Here is a 25,659-nt window from a genome sequence, read left to right on the forward strand (position 1 = left end):
CTAACGAAACGGCGAACTGCTCAGAACAAAGCCAGGATTCCGTTCGTTTCAGTATACACTGAACTCAGTCCCTCAATAAATAAGATACTGAACAAGCATTGGGGTCTATTGGGTACATGCTTCAAAGATATCCCTGAGTTCTCATGTCCACCTCTGTCATCGTATCGTCGATCCAGGAACCTACGTGATCAGCTGGTTAAAGCTGATATTGGGTCCAAGGGATCGTTGAAACAAACCAAATTGACTCAGTCTGGCTTAGGTTGTTTTCCGTGCCTGAACTGCGTCAATTGCAGATACATTCGCAAGGGCAGGTATTTTGTACATCCTAACACTGGTGTATCTCATAGCATTTTATTCCATCTAACTTGTGATTCTAACCATGTAATCTACGTGTTGTCTTGCCCATGTAATTTGCTTTATGTGGGTGAGACAACCACTGAATTGAAGACTCGCCTCAATAATCACCGCCTCAGTATACGTAAAAAACGGTTGGATTTACCAGTATCGAAACATTTTACTGAGGCCACACACAAGGAAGGTGATTTGAGGTGCTGGATTCTGGATCATGTACCCCAGCCTCGGCGAGGTGGGGACAGATCCAGGATACTCAAACGCAGGGAGCTCAGCTGGATCCATAAGTTGGACAGCTTGAAGCCGAAAGGTTTAAACGTTGACTACAACTTTGGTGATGTTCTGTGAGGGTTGGTTTGCCCTCTGTGTCTTTCCGGATATTGTTTTGCTAAAATTGTGTATACACTTAGAGAGTTATACAACTCATTTTTATTCCTACTCTAATGCTTTTTTCTTTCTTTTTTTAGATCACCCACACTTTGCACCTTGGGGTATGGAACATACGATCTGAGTGCACGCAACATACCACGGAAGGAGTTCATTCTATTATATTTCATATTGTATGTTTGGTTCAGCTTTATTGCTGACAGGTTTGGCAGACACCGTATGGAGATACTGTAATTTCGCTGACATTTTTTATAACCCCTTTTATTGACATAATTACTTCTTTGTAATTGGAAACTGCACTCCATGCACTTTGTAGCATCTGTGTACCAATCTGAGGAGATCCCTCTTGGGTTGGACGGGTGGTTGGAATCCCTGGCATTATCCCTGCGGGTACTGCGTTTTCCGTGGCTGCAGTGGGTTTTCTGCCTGGGTGGGACATACAGGTACCCTGTCTATTGAGGTTCCTTGTGCCCTTTTCTAACCCCCTATACCCGTTTTTCGTTTTTGGTTGGATGCGGTATACATAGTGATTATTTAAGGGCAGCTTTCCAGTTACCAAGATGGCGCCTTCAGCTCGATTCTCCACTGAGCATGCGCATGGGACAACATTTTGTGTCCTGCTGTGATGACGTCTGTAATGACGTAGGGGTGTCGCTCTAGTGCGAAGATACTCAGCGTCTCCTGCCTGTCGAATATCTACTATTGGTGTGCTGCCACGCCTGCGCAGAATGATGTATACCACGCCGACTCCACGGCATGGAATGAGCCTCCTTGTCGGATGGGTATGTGTTGCGATAACACTTCGTTGCTCCTCCCCCTCTTTACACTTATGTTAAATTATTGTTGATACACCATCTGATCAGATCTAAGTACTTGATCTGCATATATGTTTTGCATTCAGCACGTATCACTTTTAATGATCATCAGCATATGTCTCTGTACTATGTGCATTCACTGTACATTATTGTCATGATTTGTGCATTCACTGTATACTATTGTCATGATTTGTTAAACACACCCATTGGGGTGCGTCCACATGATTTGTATTCCCTATATAACCACTGTTATTTGAGTTGTATCTTTGCTTGAGGAAGGCTCGTGACTAGAGCCGAAACGTTGCACCACTGGTGTGAATAAAGGGTTCACCGCTTTTACTTTTTGGAGTGCCGTTCTCTCTTTTCTGGTATATACAGTGGGGGAAATAATTATTTGACCCCTCACTGATTTTGTAAGTTTGTCCAATGACAAAGAAATGAAAAGTCTCAGAACAGTATCATTTCAATGGTAGGTTTATTGTAACAGTGGCAGATTGCACATCAAAAGGAAAATCGAAAAAAAAACTTTAAATAAAAGATAGCAACTGATTTGCATTTCATTGAGTGAAATAAGTATTTGAACCCCTACCAACCATTAAGAGTTCTGGCTCCCACAGAGTGGTTAGACACTTCTACTCAATTAGTCACCCTCATTAAGGACACCTGTCTTAACTAGTCACCTGTATAAAAGACACCTGTCCACAGAATCAATCAATCAAGCAGACTCCAAACTCTCCAACATGGGAAAGACCAAAGAGCTGTCCAAGGATGTCAGAGACAAAATTGTAGACCTGCACAAGGCTGGAATGGGCTACAAAACCATTAGCAAGAAGCTGGGAGAGAAGGTGACAACTGTTGGTGCGATTGTTCGAAAATGGAAGGAGCACAAAATGACCATCAATCGACCTCGCTCTGGGGCTCCACGCAAGATCTCACCTCGTGGGGTGTCAATGGTTCTGAGAAAGGTGAAAAAGCATCCTAGAACTACACGGGAGGAGTTAGTTAATGACCTCAAATTAGCAGGGACCACAGTCACCAAGAAAACCATTGGAAACACATTACACCGCAATGGATTAAAATCCTGCAGGGCTCGCAAGGTCCCCCTGCTCAGGAAGGCACATGTGCAGGCCCGTCTGAAGTTTGCCAATGAACACCTGAATGATTCAGAGAGTGACTGGGAGAAGGTGCTGTGGTCTGATGAGACCAAAATAGAGCTCTTTGGCATTAACTCAACTCGCTGTGTTTGGAGGAAGAAAAATGCTGCCTATGACCCCCAAAACACCGTCCCCACCGTCAAGCATGGGGGTGGAAACATTTTGCTTTGGGGGTGTTTTTCTGCTAAGGGCACAGGACAACTTATTCGCATAAACGGGAAAATGGACGGAGCCATGTATCGTGAAATCCTGAGCGACAACCTCCTTCCCTCTGCCAGGAAACTGAAAATGGGTCGTGGATGGGTGTTCCAGCACGACAATGACCCAAAACATACAGCAAAGGCAACAAAGGAGTGGCTCAAGAAGAAGCACATTAAGGTCATGGAGTGGCCTAGTCAGTCTCCGGACCTTAATCCAATCGAAAACCTATGGAGGGAGCTCAAGCTCAGAGTTGCACAGAGACAGCCTCGAAACCTTAGGGATTTAGAGATGATCTGCAAAGAGGAGTGGACCAACATTCCTCCTAAAATGTGCGCAAACTTGGTCATCAATTACAAGAAACGTTTGACCTCTGTGCTTGCAAACAAGGGTTTTTCCACCAAGTATTAAGTCTTTTTTTGTTAGAGGGTTCAAATACTTATTTCACTCAATGAAATGCAAATCAGTTGCTATCTTTTATTTAAAGTTATTTTTTCGATTTTCCTTTTGATGTGCTATCTGCCACTGTTACAATAAACCTACCATTGAAATGATACTGTTCTGAGACTTTTCATTTCTTTGTCATTGGACAAACTTACAAAATCAGTGAGGGGTCAAATAATTATTTCCCCCACTGTATATATATATATATATATATATACACACATGTACATTATGTATTGTAAGACCTCTTCTTGCTCTGCTACGTAGATGTGTAGTGCAACTTTTGGGCCTGTGCCATCAGCTGTTGGGGTCAGCTATACATTGCTGAATCTAGCAGGACTGGAGTTAGCACCAGTTCTGCCATCTTAACCCGTTAGATGCTTCATGTGAACATAAACACAACGCACATAAAATGTACCCATATTGCTCTTATAAGGGTTCATGCACATGGCCATAGCCTTTTTTGCGGTCCGCAAAACACGGACACTGTCTGTCTGCATTCTGCATCCGACCCGCAAAGATGAAAAAAGATCTGTTTTTATGACTGAGATTTTAAGACCTTTTGTAAGTAGAATAAATTCTGCTGATTGCGATATTACCTGGTGGAACTTCACTATTTGTACTAATACTTCCCTCTAGGGGGCTGGTGTATGTGAGTGCACCTTGCCTCTGGTAACCGATTGTTTGGCTACAAGGTGGAATAACCTGAGCATTAGAAAGAAGGGTCTGGGATCGGAACGTTGCACTCAGAAGGCAGCGCGATCAACATTTGCTGGACATTTTAACTGTGAAGCGATTTATACTCACGTCGCTTGGTGGATCTGCAGCACCGATAAGTACATCAAAAATTGGAGACTGTCTTTTCTTCTTCATGTGAACATAAACACAACGCACATAAAATGTACCCATATTGTTTTTATAAGGGTTCATGCACATGGCCATAGCCTTTTTTAGGCCGCAAAACACGGACACTGTCTGTCTGCATTCTGCATCCGACCCGCAAAAAATGTGGATTAGATGTGGACAAAAAGACGTTTGTGTGCATTAGCCCATAGGTTAGTGCAATAATTGTACTTTTTTTTAGGGGGGGCCCAATTCTGAGTTTTGCTATGGGACCCCGTGATTTCTATATACGCCCCTGCTACAAACTACTGGGGAACATGTCTAGTAGAAAGGAGATACAAAATAAATTAGTTATTTTGGGGATAGTCATGGCAGAGAATATAACCAATTTGCCAAAATGTTTTATAACATTATAAAATTTAATAACGGGAGCCATGGTTTTGCTTTTGGGAATACTACTTTATATAAAGTGATTCTGCCATCAAAAGTACAGAGATAATTCCACTGGGGCCATCATGTCGTATGTGATGAATGGATAGATAGAGAGAGCTAGATGGATCGATAGATAGATAGATAGATAGATAGATAGATAGATAGATAGATAGATAGATAGATAGATAGATAGATAGATAGATAATAGATAGATAGATAGATATATAATAGATAGATAGATAGATAGATAGATAGATATATGATAAATAGGAGATAGATAGATAATAGATAGATAGATAATAGATAGATAGATAGATAGATAGATAGGAGATAGATAGATAGATAGATAGATAGGAGATAGATAGATAGATAGATAGATAGAAGATAGATAGATAGATAGATAGATAATAGATAGATATATGATAAATAGGAGATAGATAGATAGATAGATAATAGATAGATAGATAATAGATAGATAGATAGATAGATAGATAGATAGGAGATAGATAGATAGATAGATAGATAGAAGATAGATAGATAGATAGATAGATAGATAGATAGAAGATAGATAGATAGATAGATAGATAGATAGATAATAGATAGATAGATAGATAGATAGATAGATAGATAGATAGATAGATAGATAGGAGATAGATAGATAGATAGATAGATTGATAAATAGGAGATAGATAGATAATAGATAGATAGATAGATAGATAGATAGATAGATAGATAGATAGATAGATATATGATAAATAGGAGATAGATAGATAGATAGATAGATAGATAGATAGATAGATAGATAGATAGGAGATAGATAGATAGGAGATAGATAGATAGATAGATAGATAGATAGATAGATATGAGATAGATAGATAGATAGATAATAGATAGATAGATAGATAATAGATAGATAGATAGATAGATAGATAGATAGATAGATAGATAGGAGATAGATAGATAGATAGGAGATAGATAGATAGATAGATAGATAGATGATAGATAGATAGGAGATAGATAGATAGATAGGAGATAGATAGATAGATAGATAGATAGATAGATAGATAGATAGATAGATAGATAGATAATAGATAGATAATAGATAGATAGATAGATAGATAGATAGATATATGATAGATATGAGATAGATAGACAGATAGATAGATAGATAGATAGGAGATAGATAATAGATAGATAATAGATAGATAGATAATAGATAGATATATGATAGATAGGAGATAGATAGATAGATAGATAATAGATAGATAGATAATAGATAGATAGATAGATAGATAGATAATAGATAGATAGATAGATAGATAGATAGATAGATAGATAGATAGATAGGAGATAGATAGATAGATAATAGATAGATAGATAGATAGATAGATAGATAGATAATAGATAGATAGATAATAGATAGATAGATAATAGATAGATAGATAGATAGATAGATAGATAGAAGGACAGAGAGATAGATAGACAGATGGATAATAAATAGAAAGATAGATAGATAGATAGATAGATAATATAGATAGATAGATAATAGATAGATAGATAAATAATAATAAAGTGTATGGGCCACAATACGGCCGTGTGCATGAGGCCTAAGAAGTATTGAGAGCAGGGTGTGGGTGTAGTGTAAGGCCCCTTTCACACGGGTGAGTTTTCCACGCTGGTGCGATGCGTGAGGTGAGCGCATTGCACCCGCACTGAATCCGGACCCATTCACTTCAATGGGGCTGTGCAGATGAGCGGTGATTTTTATGCATCACTTGTGCGTTGCGTGAAAATCGCAGCACGTTCTATATTCTATTTTTCACGCAACACAGGCCCCATAGAAATGAATGGGGCTGCGTGAAAATCGCAGGCATCCGCAAGCAAGTGCAGATGCGGTGCAATTTTCACGCACGGTTTCTAGGAGATGATAGGGATGAGCAATCCTGGACCCCATTAAAGCAAATTCACTGTATTATTTTCCCTTATAACATGGTTAAAGGGGTTAAAAAATAAAAAATAAATATTAACTCACCTCATCCTCTTGTTTGCGCAGCCGGCATTGTCTTCTTTCTTCTTTTTTCAGGACCTGCAAAAGGACCTTTGATGACGTTATCGCGCTTATTTTTATCGACATTTTAGTAAGCATTCTGTATTAAGAATGCTATTATTTTCCCTTATAACCATGTTATAAGGGAAAATAATAAAATCTACAGAACACCAAACCCAAACCTGAACTTCAGGGAAGAAGTCCACATTCAGTTTTTTATCACACGCGGGCAAAACGCATTGCATCCGCGCGATAAAAACTGAACAACGCAACGCAATCGCAGTTAAAAATTGTGTGCGCACTCGCGCAGGTTTTCCGCAATGCACACGCGACGCATCCGGAGCAAATCCGGGAGACTCGTGTGAAAGAGGCCTGAGTGAGGACTTTCACTATCGTTTATGCCCATTTTCTGGCATAAATGACAACTGAAATCTACTCCAGCCAGAAGCTGAAATGTAGTTAGATATATCTCAATCCATGTTATATACAAGACAATTGTACTGTATGTAAATACATACTCACCCAGCACACATAGCACGCACAACCTAAAAACACAAATGACATATGCTTAGATCCCACAGAATGTAACAAGACCAAACGTTAAATGTTTCTCAGCTATATCCAGAGACACAAGGATAATTATGAACTTTTTACACCAAATGTTTTCCCGAATGCATTCCAGCCCAGGCCAAGCAATACCATCTGATAATACAGTCTAAATAATACCCCAGACAACTTCTAAACATTGTCTCCATACAGTATCTATATATTACCATATCGTGGCCACTTAACAACATTACTGCTTTATATTTCCCACACAATATCATATGTTGGCTATAGCAATTAGTGCTCATTGATTGTTTGTTCTCACTATTGGAACTGATAATGAACCGAGATGTTTTTCTACTACACTCTCATGTTGCTTTTTAGGATTTAGTCTAGAAATGGAGACCCTGGGCAACTAGCTAATTTGGCTAAAGTGGTCCTGCACCGGGGGAATGATGGATGTTTCGCCGGTGTACCAGCTAAACACGTAGGGAGGCAGCGGGTGTGTGTTTTTTAGCTCAGTATAGGGGCGCAGAACTGATATATAGATTAAATGGGTTGTCTCTTCACAGACAATGGGGGCACATCGCTAGGATATGCCCCCATTGTCTTATAGCGGTGGGACCTGCACCTATATCACGAACGGAGCACCGCAAAGTGGTGGCTGGAGGACTCTGGTCCGGCCACCACCAAGCGCTCTTCGCACAGAGGTGAATAGGAGCGCAGCGCGCATCACCGGCCACCGCTACCATTCACTTCTATGGGCCCGATGAAAATAGTCGAGCCAGTGCGCCCTCCACCACTTTCGGGGCTCCGTTCTTGATTCCCAGAGGTAGAACTCACACCTATAAGACAATGGGAGTATATCCTAGCGATATTCCCCCATTGTATGTGATGAGACAACCCCTTTAATGAAGAGGAGTGAGATTACCAAGTGACACTGTAGGCAAAACAAGGCCAGTGGTAGTGCGCACCCAGCTGGCATGGCACTCGGTGTTATCACTAATGTATACCACTTTAGTGGCATAGCAGTGCAAAGCATACTGTAAATGCATAAAAATTGGACTGTTCCAACTGACGTTTTTATAATGTCTCTTGGGAATATTTTTAATGATTTGAATAAAAGTTACGTTTCAAATGAACTATCAGCACATGCAAAAGTTAGGCGTTTAGTAGTCAGATGACTAGTTGTAAATACACATTTTGTGAATATTACGCCAATACATGTACCAAGGGGCTTTTTGTGTACAAAGATGATGAACACTTAGTTCCGGATTAGGTTCGGATGTGTTGCGGATGCGTTCATTCAATTTTGTTTGCGATCGCATTCAGTTTTTATCACGCGGGTGCAATGCGATTTAATGCGTTTTGCACGCGCGTGATAAAGTGAATGTTTACAAACAACATCTAGCAGCCATCCATGAAAAACGCATCGCATCCTTACTTGCTTGCGGATGCGATGCGATTTTCACGCAGCCTAAGCTGTTACACAGTTAATATTTACATTAATGTAGATGGTAATTTATATAGTTTATTCTTTGAATCATTTCCTATAGATATTTCTATGGTTAGTTATGTTCCCTTCCCTGAGATCTATGACAGATTTTACTTTGCATGTAATGCTCCACCCTTCTTCTTGAGTACAGCACTTCCTGTGTCATGGATGTAGCTAACAGGTCACATGTAACAGGGACACATGTATTCTCCATTATACGCTAGAGAAAGTATCATCTTTTGACCACATAATATTGAGATCCATTTATTCTGCTATATACTGTTATCTGATGTACAGAATAAAGCAACTTGTGGATGAACACGGTATTGGTGAGTTCAGCTATCTGATGAGGATTGTCCACAGTGATTATATCTGCTTACACAGGCTAGGCAAAGAGGTCTTACAAGGGATAGATCGCTATCACAACAATCAGAGTCAGAATACAGCCCCATTCACTTCTATGGGGCCAGCATTGCGTGAAAATTGCAGAATATAGAAATGAATGGGTCCGGATTCTGTGCGGACGCAATGCGTTCGCATCACGCATTGCACCTACGCGGAATACTTGCTCGTGTGAAAGTGGCCTTATTCATAGAGTGCTAGAAGTGTGATATTAGTCTGAGACCCATTAATATATATCTGTAAAGAATAAATCAAGGCAACTGGACTTACTGTAGATTTCTTGAAAACGTTTCACTCGTTCTTCCAACGAGCTTTCTCAATTCTGAGTGACTGTACAAGAATTCTCTGGGAATAAATATGTAACTGAATCAACATCTGGTAATTATACCCAGCATGGGGTCAGAGGTCTGGGTATAATGACCTCTGGGTATACCTGGGTATAATGCTGGGCATAATGACCTCTGACCCCATGCTGGGTATAATTACCAGATGTTGATTCAGTTACATATTTATTCCCAGAGAATTCTTGTACAGTCACTCAGAATTGAGAAAGCTCGTTGGAAGAACGAGTGAAACGTTTTCAAGAAATCTACAGTAAGTCCAGTTGCCTTGATTTATTCTTTACAGATATACCATGACCTGGATAAATGAGAACCTTCACAGACCCATTCATATATGTTAAATAATAATGTCAGGCCACATCATCACCCTTCTAAAAGGCAATTTGTTTTTATCTCTAATGACATTGTACTTACAAAAGAATAGTATGAAAACCACAACCGATGCAGCTTTTGACGCATGGTGGTTTCTTTCAGACTCTGAAAAAAAACAATGTAAATACCTTTTTTAACAGATGTGCATTATATAATTAAGCATTGATTGTAGCAATTATGTCCAGCAGGAGGAGGCTTGTCAAACTCAGTTTTTGTAGACAACTTTTTTTTTTTTTACAAGATGAACATACATATACTTCAAGATATATATTTATATTTCCATAAATCAATAGGGTATTATAATACATCTCATAAAGAAAAAAAAGCCTCTTTCTCCTATCAGATGCCTCTTTCTCTCTATAATTATCCACTGCTTTGTCTGCAACTGTACTGAATGTATGGAAATCATTGGAGCTTCTCATTTAGGGATCAGATTACACAAAGAAGGACTGTGGAGAGATCTTGTGAGGAGGAGAGGAACTGAGCCAGGCCGTCTGTACACCAGCATGCCACTTCTAGTTAATATTAGTTCCAGTCTTATATAGTTGAATAGTTCCACTTACTGTCATTTTATATTTCATGTTTAGGTCTTATATAGTTGAATAGTTCCACTTACTGTCATTTTATATTTCATGTTTAGGTCTACATATTTATGCTCTATAACAGAGGTTGCAATAACGCCTGTACAAGTGCCATAGATATGTGAGCGCTCTACGCGCTGTGTAGTTTTTTGGAGCAACGTTCCTGTATGTGGCCAGCAGAGGGAGCAGTGCAGCAGGAGATGGGATGTTTAGAGCGTTTTTCCAGACAGCACATGTGCGGTGACTTCCTGTAAGCTGTGCCACGGCCTATGTACAAGTAACCACGTCTTTTGAATGTTCTCTGCATGTAATCTCACCTGTGTGTTCTCAGCTGATCCATTATGGAAGTGAAAATATGGCTGCCAGATACAAGTGAGTGAGCGGTCACACATCCTTATTATGACCACATGCAATGTTACATGAGTTTGCTGGCCAATATGAGTGCACATAGGGCATAGTTGCCTGCTCTAGTGAGGCAACTTAAAGGAGGACTATAAACATTGAATGTGTATTACTAGAGCTTGGTTATAGTATTTTGTTAACAGTCTGGGTTTTACTGGTCGAACAGTTATAGAGTAGACAAGTAATGGTTTCCCTGCATTAATAGCATACTGTTAACGTTATGTATCTATACGTGTGTGTATATATATACAGTATATATACAGTATATATATATATAATTACTGCAACTAAAAGTACTCAAAAATGCTAAGAGGAGTATTTTTACTCTTCTGGAAAAAATGTAGTGCGACGTCTGCTCTATAATATATATTCTTTAGTTGGATTAACAACTAAAAGCTTAAACTCACTGCACATTGCATCTTTGGTGTCTGTACATATTTCAGCATAACCATAGTCACACCTAAAATAAAAGACATAAATTAGCATAAACGTAGCTTAAACATACATTTAATAATGTATAAATTACATTATTTGCCCGGCTTTGTTAAGAGGGCACTGTGCCTCACTCCTTTCTAGGGGTTCTATAGGTGTCTCTGTTCCTCATGACTCGCCTGTAGATCAGGTAATTGACTGTGATAATTCATAAATTATAGGGTACAATATAAAGGATGGACCTATTGGTTGTGTAAGAGTTCCGGAGATACCTGGAGGGTATGGATTCCATGAAACTTTCTTGCTCTTCCTAGTTACAGGAGAAAAATGTGCGTGCTTCTGGCTTTCTCTGATTGCAGGAGCAGTGGCTTTAAACCCATGGCATACATTTACATATTCCCTTTAAATCAGAAATAGACTATTGTGTTTGTTTGACATCTTTATTTGATTTGAGGGTGTGATATATGTATTACTTTAGGGTTCTGTATTCATTTTGAAGTTTCATACAGTGGGACATACAGTTGTGTTCAAAATAATAGCAGTCAGAGATCACTAACCTGATCAATCACTGTTTCTGGTTAGAAATGATATTTCTACATGGCAAATTATTTACTAGCAGGTGTAGTAGAGTAATAGAAACCCAACAGACCCAACAGTCATGACATGCTGCTGATTCTCTGTAATTCAATCGCTTATTGAAAGGGGCATGTTCAAAATAATAGCAGTGTGGAGTTCAATGAGTGAGGTCATTCATTCTTTGAAAAACAGGTGGCAATTATTGCCCTTATTTAAGACCTTGTTCACACCATAGGTAGCGTAGTGGTAGGACCCCTTGCCATGCTGAGTGACTGTGACGTGGTGCATGATGGGCTCCGATATTTTCCTGACAGGAATATATTGGCAAAAGTCTCAGCTTTTAATATCTGCATTTATGACTAGCCAGTATAGTCAGTGGCATATCCGTTTGGTGCATTTTTTCTGTGACTTATTTAAGGAAGGAAGGCAGCAAATATTGTACATGCTGGTTACAGAGCATTTTTCTCTGAAATTCTGAGGAAAATGGGTAATTCCAGACATTATTCGGAAGAACAGCGTACCTTGATTAAAAAGTTGATTGGAGAGGGGGAAACATATAAGGAAGTGCAGAAAATGATAGGCTGCTCAGCTAAAATGATCGCAAATGCTTTAAAATGGCAACCAAAACCTGAAGGACGTGGAAGAAAGCGAAAAACTACCATTCGAATGGATAGAAGAATAGCCAAAATGGCAAGAACTCAGCCGACAATCAGCTCCAGGAAGATCAAAGAAGGTGTAAAGTTCCCTGTTAGTCCTGTTACAATTAGAATAGGCCTAAGTGAAGCCAAGCTATCTGCAAGAAGCCCCCGCAAAGTCCCACTGTTGAAAAAAGACATGCGCTGAAGAGGTTACAATTCGCCAAAGAGCACATTGATGGGCCTAAAGAGATATTTTGTGGACTGATGAAAGTAAGATTGTTCTTTTCGGGTCTAGTGGCCGGAGACAGTTTGTCAGACGACCCCAAACACTGAATTCAAGCCACAGTGCACTGTGAAGACAGTGAAGCATGGTGGACAAGCATCATGATATGGGGATGTTTCTCATACTACGGTGTTGGGCCTATTTATCGCAGACCAAGGATCATGGATCAGTTTGAATACATCAGAATACTTGAAGAGGTCATGCTGCCTTATGCTGAAGAGGAAATGCCCTTGAAATGGGTGTTCCAACAAGACAACGACCCCAAACACACCAGTAAACGTGCAACATCTTGGTTCCAGACCAACAAGATTGACGTTATGGAGTGGCCAGCCCAATCCCCGGATCTTAATCGAATAGAAAACTTGTGGGGTGACATAAAAAATGCAGTTTCTGAGGCAAAACCAAGAAATAGAGAAGAACTGTGGAATGTAGTCCAATCATCCTGGGCTGGAATACCTGTTCACAGGGGCCAGAAGTTGGTTGACTCCGTGCAACACAGATGTCCAGCAGTTCTCAGAAACAGCGGTTATACAACTAAATATTAGTTAGGTGATTCAAAGGAAAGCAAAATCTTCACACATTTTTCAGTTTATATAGTGAATGTTTGAGTTTGTAAAGAAGAATACAAACACTGCTATTTTTTTTTAACAGTCTAATTTTCACTTTTCTTCAATTTTTTAGAGGAGCAACACATTTGATATATTTTTCTTCATGTTTTGATTTGGAATAGAATGTGTAGTGTTCCCAATGCATTTGTGTGTATGGAAATAAAAGCTATTAGAAGGATTTTGAGCTTTATTCACTTTTTCAAACACACTGCTATTATTTTGAACACAACTTTATAAGGGGTCATTTATCAAACTGGTCTAAAGTAGAACTGGCTTAGTTGCCCATAGCAACCAATCAGATTCCTCCTTTCATTTTTGACAGCTCCGTTGGAAAAATTAAAGGTTTAATCTGATTGGTTGCTATGGGTAACTAAGCCAGTTCTACTTTACACCAGTTTGATAAATGACCCCTTATATGTCCCACTGTATGAAACTTCAAAATTAATAGAGAACCCTAAAGTAATACATATATCACACCCTCAAATCAAATAAAGATGTCAGAACAAACACAAATACACATACCAGAATTAATACAGGCCCCAGACTCTCTAAACAAATACAGACTCCAATCTAATCACACCACTACCATCCTAAGGTTACTGCAGTAGGTTTGGAACCACTGTGTCAACCAACAGATTTGGATTTTGGCTACTCCTAAGGGCGGTATTCTGGCAGTCCCCTTGTAATCACCCTTTAACCCATGTAGAAGAATCTGGACTTCGCTGCTGGGGAACCACCAGGCTGCTACCTCCTGGCGTAGTCTCTGTATGATCGACAGCAGACACACGGGGGTCAGAGACAACTGTGCAGAGCACCAAGGGGTCAGGCAAGATGTTAGGGACAGGCCATGGTCACAGCAGGCAGAGTACATGCAGCACAATAAACAGTCAGCGCTGGCAAAGAAGGATCAATATGGAGGCGCAGGTCAGGTCAGGCATTGGCGGGTCACAATCCAGGAATATGGACATAGAGTCGGTACATGGGCAGAAAACAGAACAGACACCTAGCAATTTACTATAGGAAAAGGTTTCTAAAGTATCCCAGTCTGGTCAGCCATTAGCTGGTGTGAATAAAAGAGTGAACACACGTTGGGCCTTTAAGAGCCAGAAGGAGCATGCTTGTTTCCTACAGGCAGAGGAGGAGAGACCTTGGTAGCAAGCAAGCAGCAGCCTGAATGGAGGGGCAGAGCAGACACGAAGAGGGGAGCAGGACACGGGTCTGTGCCATCAGGAGATGCCGCTGTAACACCTGGCCCTGGCATAAGGCAATAAGGAAACAGGAATGAGGAAAGGTGAGCATATTTGAAAGAGGGCACAGGGCATCAAAGAGATATGACTGTTCTTCATAAAGTCTGGAGGTCTCCCCTTTTTTAGAAGACTCAACAAGTTTGGCATGCATCTACGATGGTGCAGAAATGCATGGCATGCATTTATAAGAGTCCCATTTTCTGCAACATTGGCCCATCTCATACTATATGAATAAGGGTCCATTCACACGTCCGTTGTTTCTTTCCTGATCTGTTCTGTTTTTTGCGGAACAAATCTGGACCAGATCTGGACCCATTCATTTTCAATGGGTCCTGAAAAAAAATCAGACATTGAGCTGTCCGATTTTTTTCAGGACCCATTGAAAATGAATGGGTCCAGATCTGGTCCAGATCTGTTCCGCAAAAAACGGAACAGATCAGGAAAGAAACTACGGACGTGTGAATGGACCCTTAAAACTGTTTAAAACATTTTTAAGACATTTAAGAATGAAGTACTGTAGTCAATAGTATTCTGACACTCACAGGGTGCAGTGCTGGCACTTTGTGCAGCTGGCAGATTTAGCCGTTTCATTTTCAGCACAGAAGAAGTGTTCACCGCATTTACACACAGTATTGTGGAGCACAGTACAAGGTTGTTCCTCTCTCTGACCTAAAAATTAGAAAGTGGGAATATTTAGATCCAACATGCGATTCACATATTAGGAACATAGAGCACGAAGAAGGCACTGACAACATCAGTCTGACATTACTCTGCTGACAACTGAAAAAAAGACTCCTGGCACTTCCTAAAATGTGGCCTTAACTTTAGATAAAGGGGTTGTCTCTTAAGGCCCCTTTCACACGGGCGAGAATTCCGTGCGGGTGCAATGTGTGAGGTGAATGCATTGCTCCCGCACTGAATCCGGACCCATTCACTTCAATGGGGCTGTGCAGATGAGCGGTGATTTTCACGCATCACTTGTGCGTTGCGTGAAAACCGCAGCACGTTCTATATTCTGTGTTTTTCACACAACGCAGGCCCCATAGAAATGAATGGGTCTGCATGAAAATCGCAAGCATCCGCAAACAAGTGCGGATGTGTTGCGATTTTCATGCATGGTTGCTAGGAGATGATAGGGATGAAAGCAACCCCGGACCCCATTAAAATGTATTCCCTGTATTATTTTCCCTTATAACATGGTTATAAGGTAAAATAGTAGCGTTCTTAATACAGAATATTTAGTAAAATAGGGCTGGAGGGGTTAAAAAAATAATAATAATAACTCACCTCATCCAATTGATCGCGCAGCTGACATCATCTTCTTGCTTCTTCTTTCAGGACCTGCAAAAGGACCTTTGATGACGTTATCGGGCTCAGGTGACGTCAGCGCAGGTCCTGCTGAATGAAGATAGAAGATTTCTAACTTCATTCAGCAGGACCTGCGCTGACGTCACCACACTCACCACGTGGGGAGCGCGATTACATCATCAATCCACATTTTAGTAAGCATTCTGTATTAAGAATGCTTTTATTTTCCCTTTATAACCATGTTATAAGGGAAAATAATAAAATGAATAGAACACCTAACCCAAACCCGAACTTCAGTGAAGAAGTCCGGGTTCGGGTCTGGGTACCACATCCAGTTTTTTCTCACACTCGTGCAAAATGCATTGCACTCGCGTGGAAAAAACTGAACATCGGAACGCAATCGCAGTCAAAACTGACTGCAATAGCGTGCCTGCTCGCGCGGTTTTCCCGCAATGCACACGCGACGCATCCGGCCAAATCCGGGACGCCCGTGTAAAAAAGGCCTAAGACCTCCCTTGGTTTAGCTGATCATTGAATTCCAGCTTCTGATCATGGATGACCATGTAAAACCTAGTCTACCCGAGTCTCCAGGGCAAGAGCTGCTCTTTGTCAACTGCCCTCTATTCAGGCTAATGGAAGGGATTCCAGAGAGGGGACCCCCACTATGACTTCCAACTGCCTTAAGCCTCGTTCACACGTCCGTGTCCATGCTCAAATCCGTGAGAAGGTGGTCAGTGTTGCATCAGTGAACCTGTCTGTAAAGGATCCATGTGTGGCCCGTGTGGACGTTTTTTGCTGTCCGTCAGGCCCAGCGCTATAATAAGGCAGACCAAGCGGCTGCCTTAAGGCGCAGAGACAGGGGGGCGGAAAAATGAAACTTTTTTTAAAAAATAAATTACTTGCGCCGCTGGCTGCATGGCCTCTGTGAGCAGTTACGCTGCCCCACCACCCCTGGTCCCGCCCCATCCGAGCCCGGCGCTGCTTTCTTGCTGTGATCTCGTGCCGGGTCTCGCGGGATCCAGCGACGCACGCTGGAAGACGGGATTGTGGGAAGCTGCGAGCGAGAGCAAGATGGCGGGAGCGGAGCAGTCTCACTCTCAGAACGAGATAAGTATTAATTTTTTTTTTTTTAAATGTGCACACCGCTTCATAACTCACACAGGGGGGCTCCGCACCTGGCATGGCACTGTATGGCAGGCACAAGCAAATCCTTCACAGGGGCCCGGCCCCGGGGATTAAAAATATATGACACTGGCAATAAGTAAACTAAGCAAAAAATACAATATATAAAAGGGGGGCAAAAAATTGAATATATACACAGGGGACAAATGATTATGGAATATATACAGAGGGGACAAATGTATATGTTCCATTTTGCCCCCTCTGTATATGTTCCATTTTGCCCCCTCTGTATATATCCATTTTGCCCCCTGTATATATATCCATTTTGCCCCCTGTATATGTGCTGTTCCTTTCATATTGAATTTCTGCACTGTATTATTTCTTGTTTTACCTATGTTGTTTAAGTCTATTGTTCTCTGCTGCCATCTGCTGGCCGGAATTTGTATGCTGCACGCCTCGTTCGTTGTCTATAAAGTTTTATCTCTGGGCGTGGTTTTAGCAGCCTTGGGCCTGGTCACTTCCTGTAGCCTTTTTTCAGTGCTGCATCCTTTGTGACTGGAGACACACACCTTGGCTTGTGAAGGCATCAGTTTTTGACCAGCAGTTGCCTCAGCAGTTAGCCTCAGGAAAGACATCCACATCACAGCATCTACTGTATTGCATCACCGTATGTCACTGCTCTGGATCAAATAAACCCACATTTGATTGCATCCTCATGTCTACGTCTGGATCCATCTAACCTGAGCATCTGCCGGTCCGGTCTGCTCCACTGCTTGGATACGAAGGTAGGACAGTCACAAAGTCATTATCAGTTACACCTTCATTCGCCTTCATGTGGGGACAGAACAGTCAAAAACTGCCTTAAAGCCTTATACCCCAATCAATATCCGTCTGAATGTCCAATGCCGGCTACAGGTTCCCTCAGAGCCCAGTGCCACACTCAGGAACCTCCCCTGCAACAGGCCCACTCCCAGCAAATCTGCCCAGCAACAGTGCACGTCCCACAAGCCTAAGGGGAAGCACGGCGTGTCTGCAGTAGATATACTCTCGTCTGGAAGTCCTCCACTACTCGCCAAGCCACTTTCTACATCCTATATTAACCCTTGCTCGCATGATATAAGAACTGTTCACGCACGCGGGGCCTCCCTCAAACCAAAACCCCGCAATTCACTTAAAACACCTTGGGAAACTCATCGAGGTGCCTCATCTGAGCCGCACTGCAATTTTCAGCCCCCAATTCAAAAGTTTGATTTCTTAAAGAGACAGCGCACCTTAAATCAAAATGTCCGAAAAGGACCTTGTACAGTTCCCCAGTGATGAAACAAAGCAAATGCAACCTGATACTGATCATTATGAAGAGCTGGAGGTAGAACCCACACTTCCAGTCACGCGACCAAGGCGCTCTCTCAAACCAACTATAAAGATCACGGAAAATTATCACACCAGGAAAGATGAGCTATGTGACAACCTGGAAGAGCTATGGGAACGAGTTTCCTCTCTCATATCAGGACTTAAGTCCTCCTCAGGCGATGCCTCCAGCTTACAAGTTGCCGTCGGGCGGCTGAACGCAGCCCATGAAAGATACAAGAGACTGTCCACAAGGTATATAACCTTTCTAAAAGACTCTAATATTGAAGAAGCCCCGTCAGAATTGTGCAAGGCAGAATCAATAGACAGACAAAGAGACGCCATGGTGCTGGATGCTAAAGATAAAGTGGAACTCCGCATCTCTCATTTGCAAGAAACTAGATCACACAGATCGCATTCATCCAAACATTCCTCGCGGTCCTACAGATCATCATGCTCTAGAAGCTCCACCCTGAGCGAAAGATTACTAGAGGCCCGCATAAATGCAGAGCTATCCAAAGTGAGGCGTTCCTTCACCGAAAAAGAAGTCCTTGCGAGAACAGAAGCACAGACGGCGGCGGCCAAGAGGGCAGAAGCCAAGAGGGCAGAAGCGGAGGCAGAAGCCAAGAGGGCAGAAGCGGAGGCAGAAGCCAAGAGGGCAGAAGCGGAGGCAGAAGCCAAGAGGGCAGAAGCGGAGGCAGAAGCCAAGAGGGCAGAAGCGGAGGCAGAAGCCAAGAGGGCAGAAGCGGAGGCAGAAGCAGAGGCTCGAATAAAGATCCTCAAATCAGAGAGGGAAGAGGAAATTGCATTAGCAAAAGTAAGACTACTTGAGCAAGCATTGAGCCAAGGCCTTGATTCAGTCTGCTTACCACCAGAGGAGATAGACGATCCAGCTGATCGCACCAGCGACTATGTACTGAAACAGTTATCTGCACCACCCCCAGTGTGCAGTACGGTCCAAGCCAACAACACTGAAACCTCCAAGTCAGCTCTACCTGCAGTGCCAGCGATACCCACAGCACCCGAGCAATCCAATAACAGTCGCCCAGATGCGCTCTCTCAAGGGCAGTTATTACCGAAAGATGGCTACCAGGTCTTTCCTGGCCTACCTCCACAGCTCAAGCAGCAGTCATCAGAATCTACAGAGGCTAGACCACAGCTCAACCCTGCAGCAACATCATTCTACCCGGAAGCATCTCACCCTTTCACGCCACGCAGCCTATACGCCCCAGGGGCATCACAAGTTGTCATGGCAACAAGCAGTGAGAAATCAGATATGTCTGAGTTTGCCAGGTTTATGGTGAGCAGAGAGCTAATTAACACCAGTCTCTCAAAATTTGATGACCGTGCGGAGAGCTACAGAGCCTGGAAGGCAACCTTCAAAGCCGCCATCGCCAACCTCAACCTAACCGCAGAGCAGGAGCTCGACCTCTTGATCAAATGGCTGGGCCCAGGCTCCACAAATCGCATCAAGAGCCTTAGAACTGTCTATGTGGGACAAGCAGAAGCAGGTCTCGCTGCAGCCTGGCAGAGACTCGAACGCACCTTTGGCAGTGCAGAAGCAATAGAGAAGGCACTATTCAGGAGATTGCAGAACGTCCCCAAGATCAGTCTCAAGGATGTCCATAAGCTTCAGGATTTAAGTGATTTGCTCATGGAACTGGAGCTTGCCAAAAGAGACCCTCGTCTGTCCGGGCTGTGCTACCTGGATACAGCCCATGGGGTGAACCCAATTGTCGTGAAGCTACCATACAGCCTGCAAGAGAAGTGGGCGGCATCAGTCTCAAGGTACAAAAGAGTGCATGACGTCACTTTTCCCCCATTTATTCATTTCTGTAGATTCATCGATGAACAGTCCCAGATGAGGAATGACCCCAGCCTCGACTTCCTGGAGTTTAATACTACAGCTTCAGCGACACCATCATCAAGGTATGAAAGTATTGTGCATAAACACAGAGACTTTAAGAGCAGCGTGAACGTTAGAAAGACTAACCTACCATCATCTGCAGTACCCACTGGTAGACAGTACACTACCTCATCAGGAGACAAGGCCTTCAATCGTGAATGTCCCATTCATAAAAAACCACACTCACTGAACAAATGCAGAGGATTTAGATCCAAAACCATACAGGAGCGCAAGAAAGTTCTCACCGAGCTTGGGGTATGTTTCAGGTGCTGCGCTTCATTGGAGCACATGGCTAAGGACTGTAAATCCATTATCAAATGTGAGGAGTGTCATAGTGATAGACATGCCTCAGCTATGCACCCAACTCCACTCACAAGGGATTCACCGGCTGCTGTCACCACCAGTCCTGCTCAAAGTCATGGCGGGGAGCCCCAGAACCACGCTAACACAGCCACTGCCGTTTCCTGCTCATGCTCGGACGTATGTGGGGAGGGCCAGAGTGAGAAATGTTGTGCCCGCATATGCCTAATCAAGGTCTACCCGGAGGGGCTACCAGAAAAGGCAGTAAAAATGTATGCCATCATTGACGACCAAAGCAACCGTTCCCTAGCAGGACCTAAATTCTTTGAAGCCTTTGGAATAAAGGGACCGTCAGAACCCTACATCTTGAACACCTGCTCGGGTCGCATAGAGACTAGTGGCAGGAGGGCACAAGGATTCATCGCTTGTTCCGTCAGTGGGAATACCGAAATACCTCTACCGACGCTGATCGAATGCGATCAAATACCCAACCATAGGGATGAAATTCCTACCCCGGAAGCTGCATTTCACCATCCACACCTAAGGCACCTAGCCAACGTTATCCCACCTATGGACAACAACGCAGAGATTCTACTCCTGCTTGGCAGAGACAATCTAAGGGTACACAAGGTGCGTCAACAGTGTAATGGACCCGACTATGCACCATACGCCCAGAGACTGGACTTGGGATGGGTAGTCATAGGAAATGTATGCTTGGATCAACCAAAAATCCGCTCATTCAAAACGTACGTGCGTGGAGATGGACGCACAACTTGCATTAAGCCTTGCCCTCATCACTATGAGGTGAAAGAGAAGCCTCCAGACCTCATACAACCACCTGACGACATTCCTCCCTTTGCCGACAACTTGGGAAGATTAGTCTTTCATACCAGCAAGGACGATGATAAAGTAGCTTTGTCAGTAGAGGACAGAGAATTTATCAAGATAATGGACAATGAGTTCCTTAAAGACGAAACCAATCACTGGGTTTCTCCATTACCCTTCCGAGCTACCAGGGTGAGACTCCCGAACAATAGGGAACAAGCTCTGTCTAGATTAAACTCTCTTCAGCGTACCATGAACAGTAAGCCTGAGATGAGAGAACACATCGTTGCCTTTATCGACAAAATATTCCGCAACAACCATGCAGAACCAGCTCCATCCTTAGGGAAGAACGACGAGTGCTGGTACTTGCCTTCATTTGGAGTGTATCACCCAAGGAAACCTAATCAAATTAGGGTCGTTTTCGACTCAAGTGCCAAACATCAAGGTGTATCTCTTAATGATGCCCTAAAATGTAGCTTCACTTGTGTTGGCAAAAATCCTTGCACCAGGCCTGCTGTCCGTGTGCCATCGCTGACCCTGCACAGCTGAAAAAAAAAATTCAAAGCATCTCTTCCTAATGATCCGTGAAACTGAACTGAACCTGAAACTGAAGACAACCCCTTTAAGGTTAATTTACATTAGTCAGCTATTGTGATCATTTTGCTTCCTTTTGATTGTAACGATAATTGTGCAGTGTAAAACCACAAGTCAATCAGTAAATGATGCCATAAACATAAATTGTCCAAGACCAGGCTGAAAGCTGTGAAGATAGGCCAACCTGACAGGTGTGGTCAGGTATTGAGGAAGAGGAGGAGAGGAGAGGTTTCACTCGTTCCAGTGAGTGTGAAGATATTAGCACAAGGACACAAAGTGACTTTTGTAAGGTGGGGATCCTTGGAGTTGATGGGACATTCATCATGGATACAAATTATGAAAACATCTAATTTTGGGGCTCTTTCAGGGTCATCTCCATTAGAGTAAATAGAGGGAAAATGGCAATTTGCACATTTACATGAAATTGGGGGCATACAGAGGTACAGTAGAGACTTCCTGAACCTCTACGGCAGTTTTATTACAAAAATTGGCCTGTGTGCAAAAGACCTTTCAGTTTAAAGTGACCATGGATAGGAAGCAGAGGGTAGAACACAAGTGAAATATCATTTGCTGAGGTGGCAATTATATGACTATTATATGCTTTTCTGCCGAAGATAGTGAGTGAATGTTTGGAGGGCAGAGTGTCTGAGATAGAGAATACCAAAGGATGGCAGAGGGGCAAGAAGAGAGAGAGTATGGAAGACTGATAGAAGAGAAGAAACAAAACAGATGCATCAGTTGGGGGGGGGGGGGGGGGTTAGACTACGGCAGCTAATAGAAGGGCTATAAAGTGCCTGGTTATGAAAATATAAAATAGTTAGATATTGTCTTTCTACAATAAAACATAATAATATAACCTACCTAGTTGAGGATCACATTGCAAGCACTTATGGCACATAGTTAAGCTATTCTTTTCATCCATGTAATCCTTCCCTTCGGTGCAATCCTGGCATGTTGGATAACCATGTTCCTCAGTGCAGTCCGACTCTGCATATTTTCCTTTAAAAAGCAGACATTGTCAGGAAGCCAACTTTACGTAACCCAATAAATGTTGCCATAAATATTTTACAGGAAGTGTTTCTAAGTTTCAATATTTCAGATTGAATTTCGTTTGTCTTTTTAAAGGGAATCTGTCACCAGAATCACCTCCTTTCCAGATGTGCTTTTCTTTCCTTGCTGCTTGGTTTCTATCTCGAAAAATGCACTTTATTCCTTATGCAAATGAGGCAGTAAGGTGCCAAGAGGGGCGTTATTGTTGTTTAAAGGCGCCCAGGAACACCCCCATTGAGTGCCCCCGCCCGCCCTCCAGCAGAGCCCAGGCACGCCTCTCCTCGGCTCATACTCTACGCCCCCAGCAGCGCCGTTGTCCCCCTTCCCATATCACTAACAGCAGATAACGCTGCCCACCCTTGCTTTCAGCGCCGCTGACAAATCTCGCTGCACTTCTTCTCTTTCAGCAGAGGATGAAACCGTCACTGGGCTCGGCGCATGCCCAGTGAAACATTTGAGGCTGATTCCCTCAGTTGAACCAGAAGAGAGGAGGCGCAGGCAGTGTTCGGAACTGAGGGCATCAGCCTCAAATGTTTCAGTGACGGTTTCATCCTCTGCTGGAAGAGAAGAAGCGCAGCGAGACTTGACAGCGGCACTGAAAGCAAGGGTGGGCAGCGTTATCTGCTGTTAGTGATATAGGGGGGGGGCAACGGCGCTGCTGGGGTCGTAGAGTATGAACCGAGGAGAGGCGTGCTTGGGTTCTGCTGGAGGGCGGGCGTGGGCACTCAATGGGGGTGTTCCTGGGCGCCTTTGAACAAAAATAACGCCCCTCTGGGCACCTTACTGCCTCATTTGCATAAGGAATAAAGTGGATTTTTTTCGAGAACGGGGCCGGGCTGGACTTCCGGCAGCACACGTGTGCAAGCATTAGTACGGAGTCGGCAGGCATTGTAGAGCAGATGTTCAGTCCTGGACTGATTAATATATATTTACATGTTGATCCCTGCCCACTAATACTAATTAACATATATTTGAATATTGGCCACCTTGAAAATGAAAAGTAAATCAGCAGTAGTTGACCTTGTTATTTTTCATTTTAATTTTGGCACGAAAATAGCCTTCATGTCTCTCATTTATCCATTATGTATTCCACATTTTCACATTTTTTTATTTGACCGTTAAATACCAGTATGGATAGTAAAAATTAAATGACAAAAATGAAAATTAAATGGCAAAAGGCCTTTTTAATTTTAATATTATTTTTGTCAAATATTACCCAAGCTTGAGTAAAAAATGTAATTGCAAATTAAATAATTCAATTCTATTTTTAATCTTGACGTTTTCACACATGAGTAGCAAAAGAAATGGCAATAAAATTATTGCCTTTTCACTTTATTTTTCCATTTTCATTTTATTTTTGGCCATAAATAACTCCCATAATCAGGAGAGTTGACAGGTCCATTTTCCTGAATGGCAACTTACCTGCATTGCAGTATTTACAGCAGTGAGTTTCTGTGAGGTATTCATCTCCCAGACAAGGCTTTTCTCTCTTCCAGACCTTGTGTAAAGTGGAATTGGAAGCTTTTTGATTTTCATGTCTGTCTGTAGTATTGTGGTAATAATTATCAGCTAACACAACAACACTTAATAGAATAGCCTATAAAGACAAGAACACAGAAGAGCAGTGAATATTATTCTGTCAGCACAAAGGCTCACAACTATTTACGGTAGTCGGTATGTAACAACCTTAGCAAAAGAAAAAGCCATACTGATATCGCCTAGATCCGAATTTTCAATACATCAACCGGTTGGGTCGCAGCAGGGGCCTGGATAGGGACACAGATTTCATAGGGCCTTCCACGCCACTAATTTCCCAGCACGTGTGTGTCAAATACAGTACTCCCAGGCAATGAGGAATGCAAAGCACAATGCCCCAGATTTCTGACCAATTAATTTCTACTTTTTTATTAAGCAGAAGAGATTTAAATTTTATTTAAAAAGAAAAATTGTAATAAAAAAGTCGCCGCACCAGAAATACGGCGTTCCTCCTGAACAGCAAATTTATTTACAGTACATCAGACAACCAGCATAAATACAGTGATAAAGTCTCCAGCTTCGCTTCACATATTACAAAGCTCTCTTCCTGCGGCTGCCACTACTAGGGGAAGCTCAGTGTATGGCTGCAGTAAACGATTATTTTAGAAATCGAGTATTCTATTGATTATTTTTTTTTTTTTATTAATTAAGTAATCTAATAAGAAAAAATGAATTAATAGACTGTTTTCCTTTATAAAAACGAATCAGACCTCCTGCCATCAGTCCCCAACACTCTTTGTTCCCCCTGTGCGATCAGCCCAAGTGCATCAGTTACCCCCGGTGCCATCAGTTCCACTATCCCCCAATGCCATCAGCCCCCCCGGTGCCATCAGCTCCGTTTCCCCAGTGCCATCAGCTCTCCCCCACCCCAGTGCCATCAGCTCTCCCCCCTTGTGCCAGCAGCTCTCCCCCCTTGTGCCAGCAGCTCTCCCTCCTTGTGCCAGCAGCGGGAGACCATGGAGCAGGAGTTATAGCAAGCGCTTCACTCCCGCTCCGTGGTCACGTAACCCAACGAATCCCGTTTTCCTTTATAAAAGCTCATCAGACCGCCTGCCATCAGTCCCCAACACTCTTCAT

General features: G+C 42.6%; 1 protein-coding gene across 1 annotated transcript in view; it reads right to left on the reverse strand.

Annotated features, from left to right (window-relative positions):
* The window catches only part of FAS (Fas cell surface death receptor), a 52,035-nt gene that overhangs the window by 15,115 nt on the left and 11,261 nt on the right, over positions 1 to 25,659 (reverse strand). The window contains exons 2-10 of the mRNA XM_040438307.1: positions 24,469 to 24,643; positions 22,858 to 22,995; positions 15,137 to 15,263; positions 11,218 to 11,270; positions 9,870 to 9,932; positions 7,160 to 7,216; positions 6,854 to 6,858; positions 6,657 to 6,689; positions 4,157 to 4,216 (exon numbers count right to left, since the gene is read on the reverse strand). Coding sequence (XP_040294241.1) covers positions 4,157 to 4,216; positions 6,657 to 6,689; positions 6,854 to 6,858; positions 7,160 to 7,216; positions 9,870 to 9,932; positions 11,218 to 11,270; positions 15,137 to 15,263; positions 22,858 to 22,995; positions 24,469 to 24,643 — 711 coding nt within the window. The remainder of the gene's footprint in view (positions 1 to 4,156; positions 4,217 to 6,656; positions 6,690 to 6,853; positions 6,859 to 7,159; positions 7,217 to 9,869; positions 9,933 to 11,217; positions 11,271 to 15,136; positions 15,264 to 22,857; positions 22,996 to 24,468; positions 24,644 to 25,659) is intronic.

Source organism: Bufo bufo, chromosome 6 (assembly GCF_905171765.1).
Source record: "Bufo bufo chromosome 6, aBufBuf1.1, whole genome shotgun sequence".
Taxonomy (NCBI): domain Eukaryota; kingdom Metazoa; phylum Chordata; class Amphibia; order Anura; family Bufonidae; genus Bufo; species Bufo bufo.